This window comes from Ambystoma mexicanum, chromosome 1p (genome assembly GCF_040938575.1).
Source record: "Ambystoma mexicanum isolate Mex_15411 chromosome 1p, UKY_AmexF1_1, whole genome shotgun sequence".
NCBI lineage: Eukaryota > Metazoa > Chordata > Amphibia > Caudata > Ambystomatidae > Ambystoma > Ambystoma mexicanum.
The window spans coordinates 696,727,528-696,752,491 of NC_090921.1; the positions used below are offsets into that span (position 1 = coordinate 696,727,528).

Here is a 24,964-nt window from a genome sequence, read left to right on the forward strand (position 1 = left end):
TAACATACTAGTCAAGAGTGTAACACAACTAATGATCCTTTCGAGAACCCTCTCTGACCACTCTCCCGTCACCATTACAGTAGACTGGGGCCCCGATCCCGCCCGCACCCGATACTGGAAATTGAAACCCCTTTCCCTACTGGACCCAGAGTTTTGCTCCGAACTCGAGCTGTCGATTGAAGAGTTCTTCGAGACCAATACGGGCTCGGTAACGTCCCACGCCACCTTATGGGAGTCATTCAAGGCTTACACTAGAGGGATTGCGCTGTCTAAGGAGAACTGGGTCCTTAAGTCGATCCGCAGGGACCTTGCCACCAGCGAATCTAGACTTTCATCTCTGGAAGCTACATGCTCACTACATTCTACTTCTGGTAACCTCGCTAACATTGGGGAGGAACTGGACAATTTCCGTTCCCTTGCGGACCGCGAGCAGAGGTTCCTCGATAACCCTGGCGTGGCTAGGAGGTATGGTGAGGGGGAGCGCCCCGGCCGCTTTCTAGCTAGGTTGATCCGGCATGAGACGGGGCCCCCGCACATTCTCGTGGTCGAGAGATCTGAGGGCTCTATGGCGGTCTCTTCTCAAGAGATCAATAGGGAATTCTTCACCTTCTACGAATCTCTGTATTCCAACGCTGATGAGGTCTCGTTGGCGGAGATTGACTCCTTTCTCTGCCCTCCCTCTATCTACTCTGTCCCCAGAGGCCGCGGGTTCCATTGACTCCCCACTCACACGGGAGGAGCTCTCGACCGCAATTGACTCCCTATCCTCGGGCCGTGCACCTGGCTCGGACGGTATCCCAGTCGAGTTCTATAAACGCTTCAAGTCACAACTGCTTCCTCACTTGCTGGCTCTCTGGGAGGAGTCCGTTGGGGCTGGGGTGCTCCCTCCTTCTCTCCGTGAAGCCACGATCGCAGTGCTACTTAAGTCCGGTAAACCCCCTTCACAGTGCGGCTCGTATCGCCCGTTGTCTCTCATAAACTGCGATGTCAAAATATTTGCCAAGGCTCTGGCTCTCCGGCTGGCTCCCCTTCTACCATCTATTATCCATCCAGACCAGGCCGGCTTTATCCCGGGTCGCTCCACTTCTCTGAACTTGCGGCGGCTATTCAACATTATCGATAGAATCAGTCCCGACACACACGCTGTGGCTGTTGCACTTGACATGCAAAAGGCATTTGACTCGGTCTCATGGAGGTATCTATGGCGAGTCCTCGAGTGCTGTAAATTCGGCCCCTCTTTTATCTCCTGGGTCAGACTGCTTTACTCTGAACTGGTTGCCAGGGTCAGCACTGGTGACCGCTATTCTCCCCTTTTCAAGATCGCCAGGGGAACGAGACAGGGATGCCCCTTCTCTCCCCTGGTCTTTGCGATAGCAATCGAGCCTTTCGCCGACATGCTCCGCCAACTCCATGCTCACAGAGGTCTCCGCTCCGCGGGACATACGGATATAGTGTCCCTCTATGCGGATGACGCGTTGCTGTTTGTGCGCTCTCCTTCGGCCAACTTACCCCCTATACTGGCAGACATTAGCCGTTTTGGCCAGATCTCTGGCCTTAAAGTGAACTGTTCGAAATCCACCCTCTTTCCACTCACGGAATGTACCTCTCACCTTCCCGACACCTTCGGTTTTACATGGGCCCAAGACATATTTATTTACCTTGGGACGGTGGTGACTCGCCAACATGAGCGGACATTCCATGAAAACTACCAGAAGTATCTCACACACTTGACGGCCAAGATTCAGGTTTGGGACAAGCTCCCAATATCTCTGGCTGGCAGAATTGGCCTGCTGAAGATGGTGGTATTGCCCCAGCTGCTCTATAGGTTTGCTAATGTTCCCTTATGGCCGGGGGGGGCCTTTTTCCGCGACCTGGACCGCACCGTGAACTCTTTTCTCTGGCACTCGGGCGCGGTCCGCCTTAAAATCGGGACCCTCTCCACCCCCATGTCTTACGGGGGCTTCGGTGCCCCTAACTTTCTTAAATACTGGATGGCGTCACAAATCCAATATACCTCCTATTGGTTTGATACCACGGATCCTGCCCCACACGTCCGACTTGAAAAGCTCGCAGTAGTTGACCGAGACATCCGCTCCCTGGTGCTACAACCCGCCCCCTTGGCTCGGAACTCGCAGAACCCGGTCGCCTGCACAGCCGTTGCACTAGCAAAAACGTGGAATCTGTTGGGGACTGCCTATGCCTTCCATGGCAATCTCCCACTTTGGAATTTTCTCCCCGGGGTCCCGCGGGTCCCATTGGTAACGGTGCGCCGATGGGCGGACTCGGGCTTCGAGCTGCTACGCGACGTGTTTGACCAGGGTATATTTGTCGAGTGGCCTGACCTCCCCTTATCCCTGAGAAGAGACCGGAGCGTATGGCTTCAATACGCATCCCTTCGAAAGACCCTCAAACGACATTACCAAACATTCCCTGCATTACCGCCTGACGACCCCGCAATTGAGGAGGTCACTTCCCCCACCCCTAGGAGAGGCAAGATCTCTAGGCTATACACCATGCTGCAGTCCAGATCGATCCCAGACTTTGCCAAACTGAAACTTGCCTGGGAGGCGGACCTCGGTGTGGAGATGTCCGATGATCGTTGGACCCACCTTTGCGACCGCACGCAGCGGGTCTCTCTCAATTCTCGGTTCAAACTTATCCAATTCAAAGTTCTTCACAGATTCCACCATACCCCGATCAGACTACATCGTATGTCTGCCGACTATCCTGCCAACTGCCCAGATGCGGTCGGGATGAAGCCGACTATATCCACATGATTTGGTCCTGCCCCCGCCTCGCTCGGTTCTGGGAGGCTGTCTGCTCGACGGTGTCCGCTGTGATAGACCACCCCATTGCTCTCTCCCCACTGGTATGTCTCTTTCACGATCTCCCAGGCCTCCCCCGAGACTCCAAGAAATTAGCTGGTCTTTGCCTAGTCCTCGCGGTGCGCTCTATCCTGCTCTGTTGGCTTCGCCCCTTCCCTCCCACACATGCCCAATGGTTGAGAGCGATCACGTGGGCCTCTGATACGGAAGAAACCTGGTCCCACCTACAACCCACACATTCCAGACCTAGAAATATTTGGCTCAGGTTCCGCTCCTATATCTCTGACCTAGTCGAGACTCGGGCCTCCCCCTCCTTCCCGGCTTCCCCCAGCCAGCTTGGGTCCTTAGCCCAGTCATAGTTCCCTGATGCCCCTCTTCATGATCTTACTGCATTTTGCTCTTCAATTGTCCAATATGTGTAGTAACTTCTGTATACCTACGTTATGTACACTGTTCTTTTACAATGTTTCTGCCTGGCGCTGTTCGCCTGTGTTTTGCTGCCACGCTTATAATAAAAAGAAGTTTAAAAAAAAAAAAAAGTATTAGCCTCGAACAATGGGAAATTCCCATGGAGATATATTTGCGGTTGAATATAAAAAGTAGTATCCACTGCCACCAGCCAAAACTCGACGAGGGGGGACGGGACAGTGCCCCCTCGAATAACAGACCCAGGGGCAATCGAATTGCCCCTACCAGTACGTCCACAATATGATGGTTTGTACTGGTTCTGTTAGTAATTTGGGACTAGTAAAGCCAATGGTGACTTTACATGCCCTGGGAGACAGTAGTCAGTCCCAGGGTATGGAGTCTATGGTGGGGGGGCCACTATGACACTCCGATGTTACTGCACGGACGGTGCTGTGTAACACATATAGAAAAAACCCATGAGACCCTATGGAGTAAAGGACCCCATAGCCCATAAAACACATTAACATTCAAAGGAACACCATAAATCATGTCCAAGAGTGGAAGAAAAGAGTCTCACTCTTGGGAGGAGAAAAAAAACAAACTGCAGAAATCCAGCAAAGCTGCTGGGGGACTCACTAGGTTAGGAAATTCAGCCTAAACAGAGAATTCTCCCTAACAACGGTCACGACGGATGCCTCGCTGGAAGGATGGGGAGCGCACACTGGAGATCTTCAGGCAAGAGGCCTGTGGCTACCGGAGGAGAGGACGTTGCACATCAACGTGTTGGAGCTGCTGGCAGTGTTTTGGGCCCTCAAGTCCTGTCTTCCGTGGTACGGGTCTTCACGGACAACACTACCATGACGTTCTACATCAGGAAGCAGGGGGGGAAACAGATGCCCGGTGCTCTCCAAAGAGGCGCAGGACCTTTGGCACTGGGCCGTAGCCCATGGAATGTTCATCCCGTTTCATCTGGCAGGAGTGAAGAACACCGTCGCCGACTCTCTCAGCAGGGAGCAGCGCTCTTGCCATGAGTGGGAACTTCGGCAGGACCAAGTGGATCAACTGTTCTGCAGATAGGGCAATCCCCAGATCGATCGGTTTGCGATGGCGATGAACACCAAGCGGTAGAGGCTATCCAGCAGGTTTCCCCAGGCGGGGAGCATGGGGGACGCATTCTCCTTCCCTTGGGACGGCCTGTTTCTGTATGCTTTCCCTCCTTTGCCATTGCTTCTTCGATTAGTCAATCAACTCAGACGGTGCAGGATGATCCTCGTTGCACCGGCGTGGCCGAGGCAGATATGGTACCCAGACCTACTGGACATGTTGGGGTCCCCTCCGGTCAAGCTTCCGGTGGTCGCTGATCTTCTCGCCAGGAAAGGAGGCGCAATTCTGCACCACGAAACGGGATTGCTGAACCTGAAGGCCTGGCTCCTGCAGCGCTAGAATTTGAGGGTTTTGATATTCCTGCGACTGTAAGGAGGTGATCGCCAGGGCTTTGTCTACTCTCAAATGCTATGGGCACAAATGGAAGAGGTTTGGCGTTTGTTGCTGTACTCAGAAGATCAACCCTCTACGAGTCACTGCTCCGCAGGTGCTTCTGTATTTGTTGTCGTTGGCCAAGGCAGGACTGGCCCACGCTTCTATCAAGGTTCATCTGGCGGCTATCTCCCGCTACACCAGATCTCCTGGACGATCATCCTTATGGTCGCATCGATTGGTCAAGGAGTTTGTCAAAGGACTTTTTTGCTCGTTCCCGCTGGTGAAGGCTCTGGCCCCGGCGTGGGAGCTCAATGTGCTGCTGACTAGGCTCATGGGTCCTCCGTTCAAGTCTCCTTCCACAAGAAGCTCACCATCTCCAGAGCCCTGGTTCTCTCAAAGCTAGACTATTGTAACAGCCTCTATCTAAATCTGCCTTCATCTACTCTCCGCCCTTTGCAACTTATCCAGAACAGGACTGCAAGACTTGTCCTTGGCCTCAAGCCCAGGGATCGTATCACTCCTTGACTGAAATCAATTCACTGGCTCCCAGTATCTGCGAGGAATAAGTTCAAAACCCTCTGCATTGTCCACAAGGCCTACTGGGGCCTGGGGCTGAATTCCCTTCAACTGTCTTCCCAAATATGTTCCTTCTCGAGCTCTTCGCTCATCTGGCTCCAACTCCCTCGGTGTCAGTCGCTTCTCTAAGCAACGAGTTGGTGGTATATCTCTCTTCGGCAGGGGCCTCCCTCTGGAACAGCCTTCCTGCCTCCCTGAAACTTGAGAAGAACCATCTCCGGTTCCATAAGCACCTCAAAACCTTCCTCTTTACTTCCGCTTTCTCTCCCTCACTCCCCTGCTGAATCTGCACTGTTAAAAACTGCCTGCCCACCCTGTCTGATTCAGGCGCAGGCACTGCCAGTTGCACACCTGCACTGCCTTCCCTGGCACCCCTGCACCAAGGGACTGTTTGTCTCTCTACCAGCACTTATGTCTGCACTTAGCTTGCACTTGCCACCATATGGTTTTTTATTATCTTATTTATTCGATTACCCCTTGTACTGCACTTGCCCCTCGCCCCCCCCCTCGCACTTTTCCCCTCCTCCCCTCCTATGCACTTGCGTGATCTGAATGACACCTGGCCTAGTAGGATCGTTGTCTGTCGTCCCTTGTTCCCCCCCCCCTTTGCCTCATCGCGCCTTGAAACACTTGTGTATAGGCGCGTTATAAATGCCATATCATATCATCATATGCATTTGTCGCCACTGAAGTTTTTGTCGTGGAAAATAGCTTTTATTGTGGCCATCACCTCCGCAATACGAGTGGGAGAGATCCAGGCCCTCTCTTGTAAACCATCTTTTTTGACATTCCACGAGATGAGGATAGTGCTACGGACGCACCCCTCCTTCATGCCCAAGGTGCAGTCGGACTTTCATCTAATCCAGCCCTTGGTGTTACCTGTGTTCTTCCCGACGCCTTCGTCGCCGGCTGAGAGGACTTTGCACTCGCTGTTTCTGCCTAGAGCGCTGAAGTTCTATGTGGACTGCACAAAGAGTTTCCGGAAGACGTTGCAATTTTTTGTGAACTTTGGCCCTGTGAACCATGGGAAAGCCCTCTCCAAGGCTTCCATTTCCAGGTGGCTCTCCGGCTGCATCACCATTGTTACCTGTTGGCAAATCGTCCGTTGCCTGGCTGTCCGAGAGCCGATTTGACCAGCGCGATTGCTGAAACTATGGCGTTCCTGTCTGGTGTGCCCATGCTTGACATCTGCAGGGCTGCTACGTGGCGGTCGACGCACACCTTCACAAAGTTCTGCTGCGTCGACAGGGATTCCAGGGAGGAGTACAGAGTCGGCTAACCAGTGCTGTGCAACCTGTTCACTTGAGGGTGAGCCTGGTGTGGAGGTATGAGATGCTTAATGTTGAGAAGGACATTGTTGAGCCTTGCCACCTCCCGTGGTTGTGCATGTGTGTACTGCTATGTATTCTTTATTCATGAGCATGTGAATCCATGCCAGACCCCATGCTGGAGAAGGAACAAGTTACTTACCGTAACTGTTGTTCTCCAGCATAGGTCTGGCATGGATTCACATGCGAGCCCTCCCGCCTACCCCTCTTGCGGCTCTTCTCTCGGTCCTACTGCCACTTTACGTGCCACCAAATCTGAAGATGGCTGCCAGAGTAGGGGCTTAGGTAGAGGGCAGTCATTGGCTGGGGGCAGTATGACCCAGAGACCAGCGATTGGTTGTTAGGGAAAGACCGTTCAGAAGTGAAACTGATGTTTTCTTTACTGAGGATTCCCAGCCTGACGACGGGGAATATTCATGAGCATGTGAGTCCATGCCAGACCCATGCTGGAGAACAGTTACAGGTAAGTAACTTGTTTCTTCCTTCCTAAGAGGAAGAGAGGTTGCACAGACTAGACCCAATAAGGCTCCAAGGTTTTATATTGCCATATTGGTCAATGTCCGGCAAGACTATCGGCTCTTTGTTGGTTACACCGGACTCGTACTGGGTCAGGCCTTGACTAAACAAACTTTGTCACGTTGGATCATTCTGTGTATTTCACAGAGTTTGGATCAGTGGAATACAATTCACTGGTCAACCCTCCCCTCCTCTCCCCCCTCAATTTACGAAACTGCTATGCGAGTCTATCAAAGATTCTTACTGGAGTTTTCCTAAAGCCCCACTTGGAGGTAAGACTTGAGTAAGCTATCCCAATGGTTTGTAGATCCCCAACTCTTAGTATTAGTCTGTGCTACTGCTGTACACTGAACCCAATTAGTAATGCACATCAAAAACACTTGCACATAAATGTATATTAAAATATGGATTTATTATATTTACACAACAATCACTTTAAAATAAATTTTAAAATTTAAATAAATACAATAAAGCAAAACACTTAGGAATATTTTAGAATACTTTCCAAAGGTCACTGCTTAGTTTGTAGTTGCTCGCAATTAGATTTGTTACAGCTTTTGACAGTAATGAGTTCTATTGTTTTATCGGTAATAACGCACACTTGCAAATCGTAGCAGAAATACGGTAGACATTTACTCTGCATACACATATAAGATGGTGAATTTTGAGAAGGAAAATTGTTGGTTAGTGCAAGGTTAGTGTTAAGGTTTTAGAGGCCATTTCACAACAAGTCTTTTAACGTCCAAAACGCAATTCTAGATGAAGGCAGTTTGGAGAAGGCTTGAAGTCTTGACAAGCGGCAGAATACGAATGTTCCTTTGGATACTTTACAGTCTTTAAAAGGACACAATCAAAGTTGGAGACCCTGTTAAAGGACTTTCTAAAGGGACATAAGCAGCAGCCTGAGTCTGAGGTAAAAGTGGGGTACCCTGTACACCTCTGTGTGCACTCCAACACACTGGAGCAACTTCACGGATCAAGGTAAGCAATGCCTTTCTCCCCACAGTGCCTTAGGCTAGAAGCAAAGATTGTGCCTGGATTTGCCTCCATGTGGCGGCGCTGGACCGACCTCCAGATTCCTTGATCTGATGACGAAAGGCAGGACTATGGATGGGATCTCTCGGAAGCAGTCTCCAGGGAGGACCTCTAGCACGGCTTTCAGCAACTTCTCTGGTCACTCTGCGGTATTGGCACCTTTTCTGCAGCACCAATAAAGGATGTGATTTACTAGTTCAATCTTAGCTTCTCACAGTCCCACACTCGGCTGAGGAGGTTTGGGCGAGTTGTATCGGATCTCTGCAGTGTCTTTGAGGACTCAACCAAGACTTGGACGAATTCGGCCTTTCCACAATGATGCACTCAGAATTGGGGTTTTGCAGCTCTGTACACCCACTGGACCTCGGGGATATAGCGCAACTCAAAGTTCGTCTTGGGACTGGTTTTTCCCACCAGTCAAAGGGAAGTTGTCCTTTTTGGGACAACAGTGGTCGCTTCACAGTTTTGCAAAGGGTTGGCAGGCGTCTCTGGTCATCGTCTTCGGTTGTTTCAGTTTCCAGTGGTTGACTTGCCTTTCACCTCAGGAGCCTCACCTTTTTATATAGTTCCAGCACACACTCCTCTGTGATCTCTCTCTCAACAATTTGCAGAAAGGGGCGTGTGGTTGTCCAATTAGGACAGCCAGGCAGGGGAGTGAAAAACCCCTCCCCCACTTCCTGCCTGCCCAAACACTGGAGCTTAGGCGGGGGGACACCCAAGGGTACCTGCCGAAGACAAAAAAAAAACACACACGGGCCTCGCCCTCCCAGGACTGTAGAAGGGCTGACCAAGAACAACCATGCTAGTAATGGTGAAAAAAGAAAGGAGCCACCAAGTTAATACTTGGGTGACCCTATTGTGTATAACTGATGCTATGGACATAGCCTGCGGTAGAAACCTTGCATAACACATCCACTGCCACTAGCCATAACTACGAGATTGTCTAGGTGAAGTAAGTCACTGAAGCAGAGAGAAGGGGGTTACAAAGTATCCCTTTGGCACTCCACATAACATGGTGTGTTCTAATCTCTGACTATAACGTTTTTGGAGAGATACTATCATTAGGAACTGTAGTTACTCTAGGATATCGAAGAATCTCAAAAGAGGAGACACAGGTTCCCCAGCCACACTGCCCGTATGGAGGTGTGTGCGCTGCAAAAGTAAAAATACATATGCCTTAAGAGATATGAAGGAAAGGAGACTTGATAGGACAGTAAAATACAAAGGAAAGGGCTTAAAAAGACAGAGCCCATATGGATTCATGAATGAGTAGGAAAATGCTCCACTCATTCAAGATTAAAGAAAAAGTTCAGAAGTCCAGCAAAATGCGCTTGGGGCCTCACAAGGATCGAGGATGGAGCATACAAATGATACATCTCCCTAACAATGAGCAATATGTGAGAGGACACAATCCTTTAGAAGAACAAATGACTTGCCCCTGATAATGTTGTTTTTACTAGATTTTCCTCCCACAGATTCCTCATCACCCCCCAGGCCTACGCCTCTTACTGGGGGTGCATTTTGTTGTATATTTTTTCTATCACTGCCCATGCAGGATATATAATCCTCAAGTCGGCTGTGCAGAAAGGGTGGCAAAAACTAGAACTGAGGCAATGGGTGTAGTGCGTGCAATTTATACCACCGTCTACGTCCTGTTTGAGCACGGGAATGCAAGCCGCTGAGGGACATCAACTCAACGACACACACCGCCCTCTGCTTTCTAAAAGGTTTCAGAAAGCTGCAAGCAGGCTATCTGTACAACAAAGATGAGGATTCTGTGGGAGTAACATCCGGTATAATGAACATTACCAGGGGTAAGTAATTTTGTTCTTTGGGGTTATGACTCCTTCAAAAAAAGTTGTAACTTTTATTCCTATGGCACTAAATCTGGCTGGCATGTGTCCACTTGTAAAACTCGAACATGGCTTTTGCATTTGCTGTGGATGCTGGGGAGCATGTCTGTTTATTTGGCTTTTAGATTGCAATATGTCTAAGTGCTGCTAGCTGATATTTGGCCCCTCCAAACCTTCATGTTGCTGCACTAAGATAATCTTTACATTGGCTGCATGTTGTACTGAGAGGGACTTCTCGGGTGGTCGGTCGGGGGAGTTCGGCGGACGTGTACAGAGGTGGTGCAAGGTTCTTTCTAGAGGGAGTACGGTGGCTGCTTTTAATAGAAAATATAAGCAGAAATGGCATTTGGGGAGGCTCAGAAACATTTTTACTCAATGGGGGCTAGGCATAAAGTAGTTTGAATACCACTGCCTTAAATGCTTCCCTGTCTCCTCTATAGGGGATTTTTCTGCACTCTCCAACTCCTACTGGTGGGTTGCCTGATCAGCTGCTTTTCACTATCCTATTTTCTACATTAAAACAAAGGAATGATCAGTGATTTTCTCAAATTCTGCAAAGTCATTCCACCTAATTCCTTTGCTAATTCCTGCCTTCGATAAGGCAGTAAAGACCTTGTAGCTGGGTTAGCCACTGTTTGCTAGTTCTTCTGTTGCTGGGCAAGAGGTGGTTTAGTTTTAGTGGAGCACATTAACAATGACATATAAAATACCTTGAATGTTCATTAAAAGCTGTCATCTTTCTGTTGCACCGAATGCAAAGCTTGAAAGGATGTGCCATGACCACCCACCGGAGGACTTAATTGAACCATAATCTAAAACAATTTAACATACTAAAAACACAATGGAAACAGAAGCATGCAATACAAACTTACCCCAAAAGCCAAAGGGTGAAAACAGATGGTTTGTTCTGTTAACAAAATGTGTCTGTTGACTGTGTGATCTACAATTGACCATACCCACACAGACAAATCTCTCCAAGTATATAAGAGGAGAGGTAAGCGATCCAACATTTGTGCATCTGAAAGAATTAACATATGGATAAGTTTGGAGCACAACATTATGGGAGCTACCACACATTGCCACTAGAAAGAATTAACAAGTCATATTTGTCTTTTGATAGCTGAAATGTGATCTAAAATATTTTTTTTAAACTTTTTGTAGTGTGGGGGTGGGGGCGCCCTCGAGAGCCTGAGCAAGTTGGCGGCGGGCTAATTTTGCTCTAAGGCGAATGGACAGGCCTGTCGGGATTATGCCCGATTTAGATCACCAATGTGAGATATGAGTCTGTACGAGGGTTGCATGTCTCTCCGTGCTCCTGCAGCCTCTTTTTCGGCAGCTGTGGACTCACCGATTGCCTGGTTTTGAGGTTGAAAGCTGCTGTGGATCATGGCTCTGAACGTCACTCGAAGCCACTGAGACGCTGATTTCTCTATGTGCTCCAGGTGTAGCAGCTCTGATACGATCGCCTGATCAGAGGGAAAGGAGGTTGAGGGCACGCATCGTGACAGGAGGACTGGTCCTGGGTGCACTCGATGTGGTGAGTGCCACCGGCAACACAATTATTGACCAGTACCAGAAGCGGTTGCACCTTACTGTCAATGTACCCATATGCCCACTGCCTCGGCTGCTGCTACAATTGCAGTGAAAGTCGGGGATGTGGGGTTCAAATTAGTACGCTGGGTGTGGAACGCTTTCTCAGCGCCTGGTCGGTGACTCCATTGCCTGCACAATCATGTGCTGCCTGATGTTCATCCACACAGAGCCTGGTTCCTTATTTAAATGGCGGCTGCTATGCCATGAGATGCAATGATCCTGGCGCTGAGCGGGCGGAGACGCACTGCGTCCGATGGACATAATATAGCAAAATAAAAGGCAAAAAGTGGACGCCACACCACCAGCATTACTTGCATAACTATGTTGTCTACGCTCCTGTGAGCGCTACGAGCTGCTCTACAGCCCAATGGCTAACATTACTTGCTGATGGGTGGTAAGATTGACTATGTACTTTTTTCCTAACCTAAGCCGCACCGTACGTGCACGGCTACAGAATACTTACAATACCTCTGGAGGGCTATGTCCCACTGCTCCTCGGATACTGTAGCAGAGGCTGTCCATACTCAGCCTCTACCAATACTGCCACGGAGGTCCATGAGACGCTGAGAGACAATGGATATCCCGACAGTTACAGGCCATCCTGCCTGGAATCAAGAACATCGCAGGAGACCCCTGGCACTGTGTAGGCACGGTTTAGGATATAATGAAGGCCCTCAAGGATGTGAATAACCACCGAGACCGCCAAGCGGACCAGACTGCAAAAAACGAGAGACGCATAAGCGTGCTTGTGAACAACCATGAAACTACTGCCGCAGATGTGAGACAGACAAGACCACCCTTAATTTCATTTATTGCACTACCCAAGCATGTATGGCAGAAAACTGGCTGTGCCTCAAAAGCGACAAAACCGAGCTTCTGCTGATCGGCTCACCAACCATATTGGGCAACCTTGACAAGAACTACTGCTCTTTCACCATTGATAATATACCCATAGCTGTGTCCCATACAGTCAAGACCCTGGGAGTCTATCTAGCCTCTAATCTCACCATGAACAGGCAGGTCGACGCCATTGCCTCCTTTTCGGCATAGTACGCTAAACTGCTCAATGCAGTAACACCCTTCCTAACCACACAGAACTGCCTCACCATTGCCAGGGCTACTATCGGCTCAAGACTGGATTACTGCAATGCTCTCCTCGGAGGGACATCTGGCAAAAACATTGCCAAACTCCAATTTGTCCAGAACAACGCCCTCAGGGCTGCCACAGGATTCGCTAGATAGGGCCACATATCTGACCTGAGAAGACAGGTCCACTGGCTTCCCGTTAAACAGAGAATCATTTTCAAAATCCTCTCCCTCACCCACAAATGCCTCCATGATCTGGCACCCCCCTACCTTGCTCAGCGTGTAGCCATGCCTACATCCGCTAGGCCATCCAGACTAGCCTATACCAACATGATCACCAAGCCCATAAAACAGAGTGCATGCAGGGGGCTCCAGCTTCCCAACCATTGCTGCCACCCACTGGAACGCCCTACCCTCGCATATCAGGGGAATTGACTCCCATCTAGCGTTCCGCAAAGCCATCAAAACAAGACTATTTGCCTACCTGCTATCTGTTAATTAATTCCTCAGCTCTTACCTTGAACACTACTGTAACCAAATATGAACACCCCAACTGTACTTTGCATATTAGCGCATATTTTGTAACCAAGTAACCACGTGTCTTAATTGTAATCCTGCTTACGTACACTTTCTCGTAAAAAGCGCCTCAATGCCTTTGGGCTGTAGTGTGCTCTACGAATGTAAAAAAAAAAAAAGGTTGACGCGCTCATTAAGAAGGTTCCAGCACCATTGCGCAAAGTACGAGGATCAAGAAAACGGGTCACCTGGAAATCACAGGAAAAAGCACTCTCTGAGAAATGACTACTAGATGAACAGGATCACAAAGTCTCACGAGATACGACAAGCCATACCTGCATCATTCGCTCAAGATCTGAATTAATGCAGATTTCCACATTCCAAGCTCAGAAAGCGTTCAATAAATGGGCTCACACAATGTACAGCGAGGGTGACCGACCACTCTGAATGCTGGCACTAGCACTGTGCAGGAAGCAACATGCACAGATTGACACTAATCAAGATAGCACAGGGGCTCCTTTGGTTGGTCATGAAACAATTAATCGTTTTACAGAATACTGTAGGGGTTTGTATTCCCCAGCCCCCAGTTAGAGAGATGGGATTAGTACAGGACTTTTTTCACCCTTTGTCATTTCCGTCCATGTTCCACCTGGACAGGCTGAACGTGCTGATTACTGACAAAGAGGTTCTTAGTGCAATAATGGGACTGGCCATCGGGAAAGCGTCTGACCCTGATGGTCTACTGATAGACCTATACAAACGACTGATGTCATTGCTCCCAAATTGGGGCAAATGTTTAGAGAAGCGACTGAATCTGGACACCTCCCTAAATCCTTGCTTGCAGCGACTATTGTATTTTATAAAAAAAGGGGCGCGACCCAACAAAATGCAGTGCATTACATCACCATTCCTCTGACAACCTGCGCCATTTATTGCAAATAATTGAGGGCCCGGACGGACTGAATGATGTAGTCCTGTCATTAGATGCTAAGAATGCTTTCGACCAGGTACGGTGGGAACTACATGTTCACTATTCTGAGGAAGTTTGGCTTCTCGTAATGGTTTATACACATGATTCACCTCCCATACGACCCACACTACACGCCCCAGTGGTCAATAATGGCCATGTTTTTAACCCTTCCCGCTCCACACTGGTACGAGACAGGGTTGTCCCCTATGGCTCCTACTATGCGCACTTGCGTTTGAACCCCCTAGATGTGAAACTGCACATAGATAAGGAATGGACTCTGATCATGAAGGAGAATGCGGACCATAAAATGTCCCTCTATGCAGTTGATGGATTGCTCTATATTAGCAACTATGCATGCCCTCTGCCCAGAGTATGTACAATATTGTTGGAATATGGATCAGTCACAGGCTGTTTTTAACTGGGCCAAATCTGAGATTATGCTTTTAAGACCGTACATACCCCAGCACCCAGGTGGGGTGGCAACTTTCAGGAGGCAGAGCCAATACATTTAATATCTAGGGATCAATATAAGCGTATGTATGTCTGATTTAAGTCTATCTGAACTATCCCCCAATAATTCAGAAGATAAAATTAGATCATGAAAAATGGCAGACAGTACAGCTCTCACTCACTGGATGAATAAACTCACTAAAAATGAACTAGATGCCGAAGCTTATGTATTTAGAGACTATGATCCTTATGTGCCCGCCAGAGCGATTATGATTTTTGACAGGTCTGCAGTAAAATTTATTTGGCAGGGCAAGAAAGCACGCCTCAACCAATCCATCCTTCAGGCCTCTAAGGCGAATGGTGGATTGGCAATCTGGCAGCACAAGTCTCCTGGGCCAAACTCCAGTTAAACACTTATGACTAGCTGGAGGTGCATTGAATTAGAAATATTGCACCCGTTCACGCCACAGGAAATTCTTGCTATTTTGCCTAGACTGCTGCCACAATTGATTAAAACTTGCCATATCATAGGGCCCATCGTAACAGAATGGTACTATACGCGCACACTGACGGGATCTAATGTACGTAATGTTCTGCCTTAGATCAGTTTAAGGGCCCTATTGTCCTTTGGATCAAACATACCCGTACATGGCCGACAAACCACTGCCTGGAGCGACATATGGGTAATTTATTTGAACATTTATATAGCTCTCACAACCCAGAGGTATCTAGGCGCTTAATCTTAAAGAAATTGGTTACAGGCATACAATTCAGCTTCTTCATCATTGATTGGTTTACAGCCATAAATATGCATTGCACAATTGAAGGTAGCCATCGTATCTGATGTTCAGTTTCATGCAGCAGTTAACCATAGCAACCATTTTACATACATTTCCAGGTCCAGATTTGTTACTTGACTTAGTGAGATTGTTTCATTCTGCCTTGAGGGTCTTGTGCTAGATTTGGCTACCTGGACTCCGTACGAGTTAGTGGGAGTCTTGATTGAACAGCAGAGTTGTGAGACCTTTGTGTAATGACCATAAGGATCTGTCGTTCCTCAGAGTAAAATGCAGGGTGTTCCACAGTTTCTGCGATCACTTGGAAGTTGGAGCCACCAGCTTTCTGTCTCCTGAATGTAGGTGTAGAGCTTAGGTTGGTGTAGGAGGCCCTAGTAGGTCTCTTAGATTGGAGATTTGCAATTTGATTCCTGAGATATGCTGGCACATTATTAGAGGCATTTGTGTGTAAGCAAAAGGACTTTGAGCTTATTCTGTCACGCACTGGGAGCCAATGAATGTGGCGTCTGGTTGAAGAGATGTTCGTATTTGGGTATATCAAGTGCTGCTCTAATTGCATTATTTTGCACAACTTGGAGTTTGCTAATGTTTCTGGCATTAGATCCTGCAAAAAAGGGCATTACAATAGTTTATCCTGGAGAGGATTAATGTTCTAGCCACTGTAATGCAATTGTCTGGGGAAAGGAAGGGTCTGCTAGCTGTGATTAATTTAAGTGTATGCTGCAGAGGAGACAATGGCATTAACCTGTCTTGTTAAGCTAATTGTTGAGTCAATGTGCACACCTAGTGTTTTTATCTCATTGTCCACATTGACAGTGTTGCTGTCGATATTGAAGGATTTGTAGACTTGTGGTAGATTGTTTAGTTTAGATGATTAGTAATTCTGTTTTCTCATCGAGGCATAACTCGTTTTGCACAATCCAGGCCCGGATTGTGAGGTACATTTTGTTGAGTGTTAGTCAGTGTAATAGGAGCCTGTGATGGGTAAGCCTGTGATGGGTAAGAGTATTTAAGTGTCATCCGCGTAATTGGTATACGTGACACCCGATTTATCTAGTGTGTCAAATAATTGCTTAGTAAAAGCATTTTATAATGTAGGCGAAACACAGGATCCTTGAGGTACGCCGCAGGAGACTAGCGCTGGGGTAGCTGGCGAGGAGGCAGAAAAGACCCTCGTAGTGCGATTGGACAGAAATGATTTGATACATTTTATGGCTTCAGGGGAGAAATGGGCTGCCTTAGCTAGGTGGTGGCATAAGACTGTGGTTAACCAAATCAAATGCTGCAGATAGGTCAAGGAGCATACAGAGGTCCCCTTTGTCCTTAATCTGGTCCATTTGTGTTTTTAAATCCAGAAGTGCTCTTTCCATGCCATGACCAGGGCAGAATCTAGACTGTCAAAGGCCTAGTAGATTGTTCAATTCCAAGCATTTTTGAATCTGAAGATGGGCTACAAGGTCTAGGATTTTTGTAGAAATGGTACTGTGGTGATAGGTTGGAAGTTAGTTGGCATGTTTGGGTCTTTAAGCAACAGCAGTACACAGGCTTCTTTTAGGTCGTCCGGTACTTTGCTAGTGGCAAACGAGCTGTTGATGAGTGTGGTGATGAAGGGTGCCAGCTCATTGGCCACATTCTTTAATGAATGTAGCAGGGCAAGTGCCACCTTTGCACCTTGATGGTTTTAAGCTTTTGATGATTTTGATTGTTTCGATTGTGATCCAGGGTGAAAAGGCAAATTTGTGTGCGATTTGCATCCCTGTAGTAGGGGAGTCTACTAGGGGAGTCATGGTTAAATTTCATTTTTTATTTTTTAACTTCACTTTTATTCTGAAGGAGAGTGATTTGGTCAGCCAGCGTATTTTGTATGTTCGAACAGCATTGCTTGTCCTTAATGCAAAGGTGCGGAGAAGGGGCAGGCGTTTCCAGTTCGCAGAGTATGGCGAACAGTTCTCTGGAACTGGATTGGGCATTCTCGACACTCTGGTTATAGGAGTCCCCTTTGGCTTTAATGGTTGCTTCGTTATATTTATTGGCAAGGGCAAGGGCATAGAATTGGGTATTATTTGCTGTTGAGGGTGTTTTTTTTTCTTCCCAGCTAGATTCAGCTGATCTTTTGGCTGCACGTAAGGATTGTAGGTCTGAGAATCAGGAGTTGGTGTGCGCTATTGGTTTCGCGTTCCTGCTGCTTAATGGAGCTACTTATCAATGGCTGCTAGGATGGTTTTGTTGCAGAGGGTCACTAGAGATGTGGGATCCGCGTTCGGAGATGGTTGATTGGTTGGTTATTGGCAGCAGGAGGGGCAGCATGTTATCTCAGTTAATCTTTTGACTTCTTGAGGGCAATGAGGATGTGAGAAGGATATGTTTGGCAGGTTTGGTGGTTATGGCCGTGGAGAAGAGGATAGGGTTGTGGTCCGACCAGGGGCAAGGGGTGTTGGCTAGAATGTCTGTGACAGTTATTGTCCGCAAGCCAATCTAGAGTGCATCCTTTTTTGTGAGTTGGGAGGGAGATGCGGTGTGTGAACCCTTGGACTACCATTGAGTTGGCAAGGAGGCCTGCTTGAGTGTCCAAGGGGTCATTCAGACCTAGTTTGAAGTCCCCCCAGGATGATTGTTTTGGAGAGGGGTTTAATGTTGGAGGCTAGGAGTGAAGTAATGTCATCTTCAAAGGAGGATGTGGGACCTGGGGGGTCTGTAGACATTGTGGATGATAAGGGTACAAGTGTGCGTGAGTGCAATTTTCAAGGTAATTACTTCACCTGAAGGAATAGTGTGTTCTGCAGATATTCTTAAGTCGAAGGTGTTTTTGGCAAGGAGAGCTACTCTTCTTCTTTTGGCAGTAGTCCTATCTTTCCTGTAAATCCTGTAACATTCTGGGATGGCCAGGGAGAGGTCAGGGCCTGAGGCCGCATGCAGCTAGGTCTCTGTGATAGCCAGGATGTCTAGGTCATTTGTTTTAATCGGGTCAGCAATGTCTAGGGCATGGGTAGGGAGTGATCTAGCATTGATGAGAGCTCTTTTCAAGTGAATCATGGAGTCCATATGATCTGTAACTTTCTTATGTTTGGGAGTTTTTGGTTCTTTTTGCTTGTCTATTAAGTGTGCAGGTTGGTCTGGTAGAGTTTTGGTGGCCTTAGAGATTTTAATGTGTTTAGTTATTCGGGGGTGTGAGTATGGCAGCTGTCAAGGGTCTATGTAGGGATGATTGCTCTTTCTCACTCCTGGGTGAGGTGCGGGCCGCTAGGCGTTTGTTCCTCCGGGTGGTAGGGCATGGGGCTAGATGAGGAGTGGGTGATTTGAGAGGATGTTCAAGGTGGCCCAAAGGGGTCCCAGCAGGGGAACACCATGGTAGTATAAGGAGGTACCTTTGGTAGAAAGTGAGTTGGAAGAAGATTATGTGGATTGGGGAGTACAGTGGCCATTTGCAGTCTGTATTGAGAGCAATTTGGGTCCGGGCTTCGTGTCTGGTTTAGGCTTAGTTTCCTCATAATAACCAGGGTAGTGAAGGATTTGAGAGAGAATCAGAATTGAATCTGGTTGGGGATCCTTAGCTGCAATTAGCTGGGACTCTTTATATAGGCTCAACAGTCTGGATGTGGGCGCAGAATCTAGGCATAGGGTGCAAACCACTGAGCACGGGTGCAATATCTGGGCATAAGGCACAGAGGACTATACAAAGGCACAATATCTGAGCAAGTGGCTCAGAGAACTAAGCATAGGCACAGCGTCTAGGCATAGGGTGCAGTCCACTACTATACATAGGCACAATAACAAGGCATGTGGCTCAGAGAGCTCAGTTTCTAGGTATATGGTTCAAACTTGGGCAATGGCGCTATATCTGGGCATACGACTCTGCCAACTAAGCAAAGGCACAATGTCTAGGCATAGGGCACAGTTAGCTGTACATGGGCACAATAACAGGCATATGCGTGTTATTGAACATTGATCTGTGTGATGACTCGACAATCCTACCTTTTTCCACTGCTAGGTGTATACTGCGTCTCACAAATCATGACTGGCTGGTCTATATGTCCATATAATCCATATTACTTATGTGTACCACTGCTGAATCTAGGGTGGGGGAACCATCAATATGTGAGACAGAATTTGGTCGAGACTTATGGGACTTCCCAAGACTTGGGACATTTTATGACTTCTGCATACCACAGAACCTTAGAAGAAACGGGACATTGTCAGAGATATGGGCCGCAGACCTTCACATAACCCTCTGCGTCATTTGTCATACAGTCTAAAACACAGTGAAATGCAGTATAGGATTTTACAAAGGGCATACTACACTCCCTCCAAACTGCACACTATGGAGTTAGTTCACATACTTAACTGTTCGAGACAGTGCAGGACGGTGGAATCCATTGGCCACATTTTTTTGGTCCTGCCCAGTCATGCAACCATTTTTGAGCTTTGAATTGCACCGCTTGGCAAAACATAAAGATTCTGATGTTCCAATGGCACCGATGACAGTGATTTTTGGCCTTATCAGCGAGGAATGGCATGAAGGCTCACAAAAAGGTATACGTGTCAAGTTGTTCTCAGCACTAAAAGCCATCCTATTGAATTGGAAATCGGTGGCTCCAGGAATTGAAATATCTGGGCCTATTGTCCAAGATCTGCGACACAGAACGAGCCAGTCTCAAACACATTGTCTGTGTTAAGTACAAACAAGTTTAATGAAATAGTTAAGGCTTTCATCTGAACGTTGTGACCTTCTACCGCATTGGACATAATCTGGGGGGGTCACTGAAGCAGGTGACCGGTACTGAAATTTCACTGTTCTAGTAGCTGGCAGTAGTCTGATGTATAGGGCTTGAAGGGGAATGATAATTGACACATGCTATGCTGTCATTGAGGATGATTTTGCTACTGGTATTTGCACAATTTGGGGACGGGAATGTTGGGGGAGGAGGGAGGGATGGTCTTGGTTACATTGTGTATGCCCTAATGTATGCTAAAATGGAGCGAACATCATATTTGCAATCATACATTTGGATTGTTTTGTATTCGTTTATTCTATAGCATATTAATCAAAAGATTACATTTGTTTTAAAAATTGTTCCTTGGTACATGAACAACATCAATAACTTGACCAACGGGCAAACATCGATAACTTGACCAAAAGGGGAAATTGATTGTCAAAATCCAGAGAATAAATTGTTTACTTTATTTATATAGTGCTCAAACCCCCCCTGGAGTAACAAAGACCTTTTGTGCATGGGTGCTTGTGTAATCTTTGGAAGAGTGGTGTGCAAAAATGTAAAGTAATACTTTATGGTGTTTCCTTCCCTAGAAGCAGGTCGTTCCTGGCAGGCAATTGCAGCAGCCTGGAGATACTCTGCAGCCTGGCAGAAAAGCCACCAGATCTGATGAACAGTCCCCGACCGATGAGGATATGGAAATCAGCGAGATGGTGATCACGTTAGGTTGGTATTATGTGTTGCTGTGATGGTTGGCCACAGAGAGACAGTGACCTAATGTGAAAATATTTTGCAAGGGAAATGCTGGATGTCGGCTATTAAGAGACCTGTTCATGAAGCAAGGCACTCTGCTTTCCTCAGTGACACAAGTGGTGGATAAGGTGTACAGAGCAGGTAGCCTTTTATGGCTCTCTAATATTTTTATTGTAATAGCTGATGTCCTAGAATTGTTAGCAGTATGCAAAGCACTAGAAGCTTTCCAGCATTACCTGGCAGTGACGAGTGTACTCTTTTTCCAGATTATACAACCGTCATGATTTACATCAACAAACCGGGTGAAACACATTCACTAAATCTGTCCAGACTAGCACAGAACATCTGGAGATGGAGCTTCAAGAGAAGCTTTTTTTCCTTGTCACATGTTCCAGGGGAACACAACTGCGTTGCAGACATACTAAGCAGAAATACAGATCTACCCTCAGAACACGAGTGAGAGATGCATCCAGACATTGTAAAAGACAGTTTTACAAAATTAGGTCATCCAGACATCAATCTATTCGTCAAAGGAGGGAAAGCACTGTGGATCAGTTGGTCTGGGATATTTGCATACCCTTTTCCTCAGACCCCACTCTTAAACAGAGTAATCCACAAGATACATCAGAAACATTGAACTATGATCCTGGTGGCTCCAATGTGGGCTCGTCAGACGTGGTACTCCCACCTCCTTAAGATGTCTTTATGCCCACTGATGAAACTAATCAGCCCTTACAACATGTTGTCTCAGAACAAACGGTCAACCCTTCATCCACATCCTCAGGCAACCAATTTAGCAGCTTGGCTCATGAGGTCATAGTTTGGCCATCTTAATTTACCTGCCAGATGCATGGAAATCCTAAACGAGGCAGGTACTAACCATTAAGAGATTTGTAGTGTGGTGTAGAAAGTCTAATGTGAATCCCACTGACTATTCACTTTCTAAACTAGTGCACTACCTAATTCACTTGTTAGACCTGGGTCTGGTTTTAAATTTCTTGAAAGCCCATTTAGCTGCGCTATCAGTGTGCACTACATCTTTGAACAAGGTTTCATGGACAGAAAATGTATCCCCACCCTCCGAAGTGCAAATTCACCCCCAGAATGGAATTTAAACATTGCCTTAAGTTAGCAGATGGGTCCCCACTTCTAACACATGCATAAGCCAAGTCTCCGGGATCTCACTTAGAAAGCTGCTTTCCTTATAGCCATCACCTCTATAAGAGGAGTAAGTGAGCTCCAAGCATTGCCGATTTTAGAGCCCTTTGTCACAATACATAAAAACAAAGTGGTTCTAAGAACACATGCACAGTTTGCATTGAAGTTCATTTTTAGATTCCATGTCAACCAATCCATTGAACTGCCAGTGTTCTTTCAAGACTCAACTCTGGAGAAAGAGTTTTCCATACACTAGATGTTAGGAGAGCTGCCATGTACTATCTAAGACAAAATCAATCCGGAAAACAGACCAGTTAATTGTTTCCTTAGTTGCAGAGAGATGGCGGCATCCTCTCTCCAAAGCACCATTTCTAATTGTATTGTGAAATGCATGCAACAATTTTACAGGTAATCTAACCAAGAACTACCATTTACACCCGTAGCACATTTGACCTATTACTGGTGCCACATTAGCCTTCATTGCAAGTGTACCCTTGTAAGCCATCTGTAGAGCAAAACTATGGAGCTCAGTTCACACATTCACTCAACATTACTGTGTGGACACACAAACTAGGAGCTACTCTCAGGTAGGACACGCAGTGTTAAGACCTCTTTTTGCCTCTATCCCTTCTAACAAGCCACATCCTGGTACTGCTCGCTTGTCTTTGCAAAGCATGTGCTTCTGAGCAGGTCCACAATCCTCAGACAAACGTATACCTGTAATCGTCTTTCTGCTGCATGGATCTGCTTAGATGCACATGCGCCCACCCTTCCTCCCCTTCTTATACTTTAATATACACTTCATGCTACCTCAGGCCATAAACACAACAATTTGAGGACCTCGACAGGTGGAGGACCATTGGCACAGTACATGTCACAGTGGAGATAGTGTTGCAGACGCGCCCTGTCAATGCCCTTTTCGATTTTGGGGAACGGGTCGTGTGGTGCTCCGCGCCAGCTACTGGATGCCTTCCTGTGCGCGCCATGCAAATCTGGTCAGGTGTAGGTATTGTAGGGACTATTGCAGGTATGTAATGTTTGGCCAATATATATATATATCTATATAGATCTATAACTTCTGTATTGCTGAGTGAATATTAAATAACTAATGAGCTTGATCCCCTGCATGTCCACTTGGCCCACACATGATTTACTTCTGCTTGTGCACACGGTCTTGAAAACCTAATAAAACGAATGGCCATCCTTCGTCGAGCTATATAAGCAGGGCCCAGATTATCAAAAGGTAGGTCAATTCTCATTTTTGTACCATTCTTACTGTCTGTTTTCAAGACTGTGTGTGAATGATCATGCGCCTGCCCTCTGATGCATAGGCTTGCAATGTATCGCACTTATATGGATTTTGGGGTTAGGAAATGTATTGCGCTTAGATGGATTTTTCAGGGGAGTGGGAATGGTGTTGCACTCTACGTTACGCAACCGTTATGATGATATCCTGTCCCCACCACTCTGAAGATCATAGAGAGAATTGGCCAATGCGCCTGAAGTCCTTGAGGATAGTTTATTGCTCTTAGAAGACCTATTAGGATTGGCTGTTTTGCGCTTAAAGATCTGTCAGGATAGCTTGCCACTGCACCCGACCCTGGTAATGTGCCTGGCACATTATCAATACCTTTGAGGACCGCCATGGGCTTGCGCCTAGATATGCTATGTTGACTTATACTGCGCACCGCTACCACCCAGGGGCAGACTTCAGGCGCTCATGCAGGTAGCCAGGATTTGCAACTAGAAGACTAGCACATGTTGTTTTTCCACATGTTAAACTTGGAACATTTTGTTTCAAGTTAACACATGTACTGCACATTGAATAACTGTGCAGAGTATTGCACATACTGCACAGGGAGTAACAGTGAAGATTAGCACACATACTGCACTTGGTGGATGTTTGTAGGTCAGCACACCCATTGCGCATAGATATTTGTTGGTTAGCACATTTATTGCTCTTAGGAAAACTGCAAAGATTAGCTCTTGTGTTAGACTTTGAGGCAATTGTGTGAGTTAGCACATGCATTGCACTTGGAAGTATTGGGTATGACTTAACTTTTTTATACCTGAAGACCTGTGATGGCTGGGTTGCACCTAGAAGTCATTGTGTGGGCTGGCACCTTTTTATTGCACTTAGACAGAATTGGGTTGGTTGACAGAGGGTGGGCAGTGTGTGGCATTGAATGAATCTGGGAGTGGACTTCTTGTGTTGCGCCATATGTTAGCCAGCCTATTGCGCTCTAAGATTTATGTTGGTACCCCTCCATTGCACTTATAGATTCTTAAGTTAGCCATTGTAATACACAGTGGTTCTATGGAGGTATCCTTTATCACATTTAGTAGATCCCTGTTGGTAGTGTTTATGGAACTTGGAAGATATTTAGGAAGACTATAAAGGTAACCGGTCTGTTGTGTTTGAGAATCCTATTCTCCTAGATCCAATGATAGTCTGTCTGTCTCGCCTAAAAGATGTCTGAGGATGCTTAGTAGACTTGAGGGTAGCCTGTCCATAATGCCTAGAAGAGTCTACGTGGGTAGCTGGTTTTCTTCCCCCACAGGCGATCGGATGATGGTGACATCAAAGATCCGCTCCATCTGTGCTTAAGATATGTATAAAAGCACCACATCGGTGGACATCTGCCACAGCCATGGCTATCCATCCACACACTTTAGAATGCAGCAACACCATTCTAGATGGACACATAACCGCTTCAGCCTTACACCAGACTTGCCTCAACACCTCTTCCATTAGAATACAGCAACACCCTATGACAGTTTTCGGTCTAGCTGCTCACATATCCATTCTCTCGAACTAGCACTCTGTTTTGACGCTCCCCTCAGCACCCATCCATGTGCCTCACCTCTTGGGTTACTTACTGGAGCATAGCCAGCCGCCTAACTCCTAA

At 47.1% G+C, this 24,964-nt stretch overlaps 1 protein-coding gene across 5 annotated transcripts in view; it reads left to right on the forward strand.

Moving 5' to 3' along the window:
- GON4L (gon-4 like) overlaps nucleotides 1-24,964 on the forward strand; it is a 2,357,623-nt gene that overhangs the window by 244,739 nt on the left and 2,087,920 nt on the right. For all 5 annotated transcript variants that reach the window (XM_069649947.1, XM_069649953.1, XM_069649967.1 and 2 more), the window contains one exon: nucleotides 20,738-20,870. In XM_069649947.1, coding sequence (XP_069506048.1) covers nucleotides 20,738-20,870 — 133 coding nt within the window. The remainder of the gene's footprint in view (nucleotides 1-20,737; nucleotides 20,871-24,964) is intronic.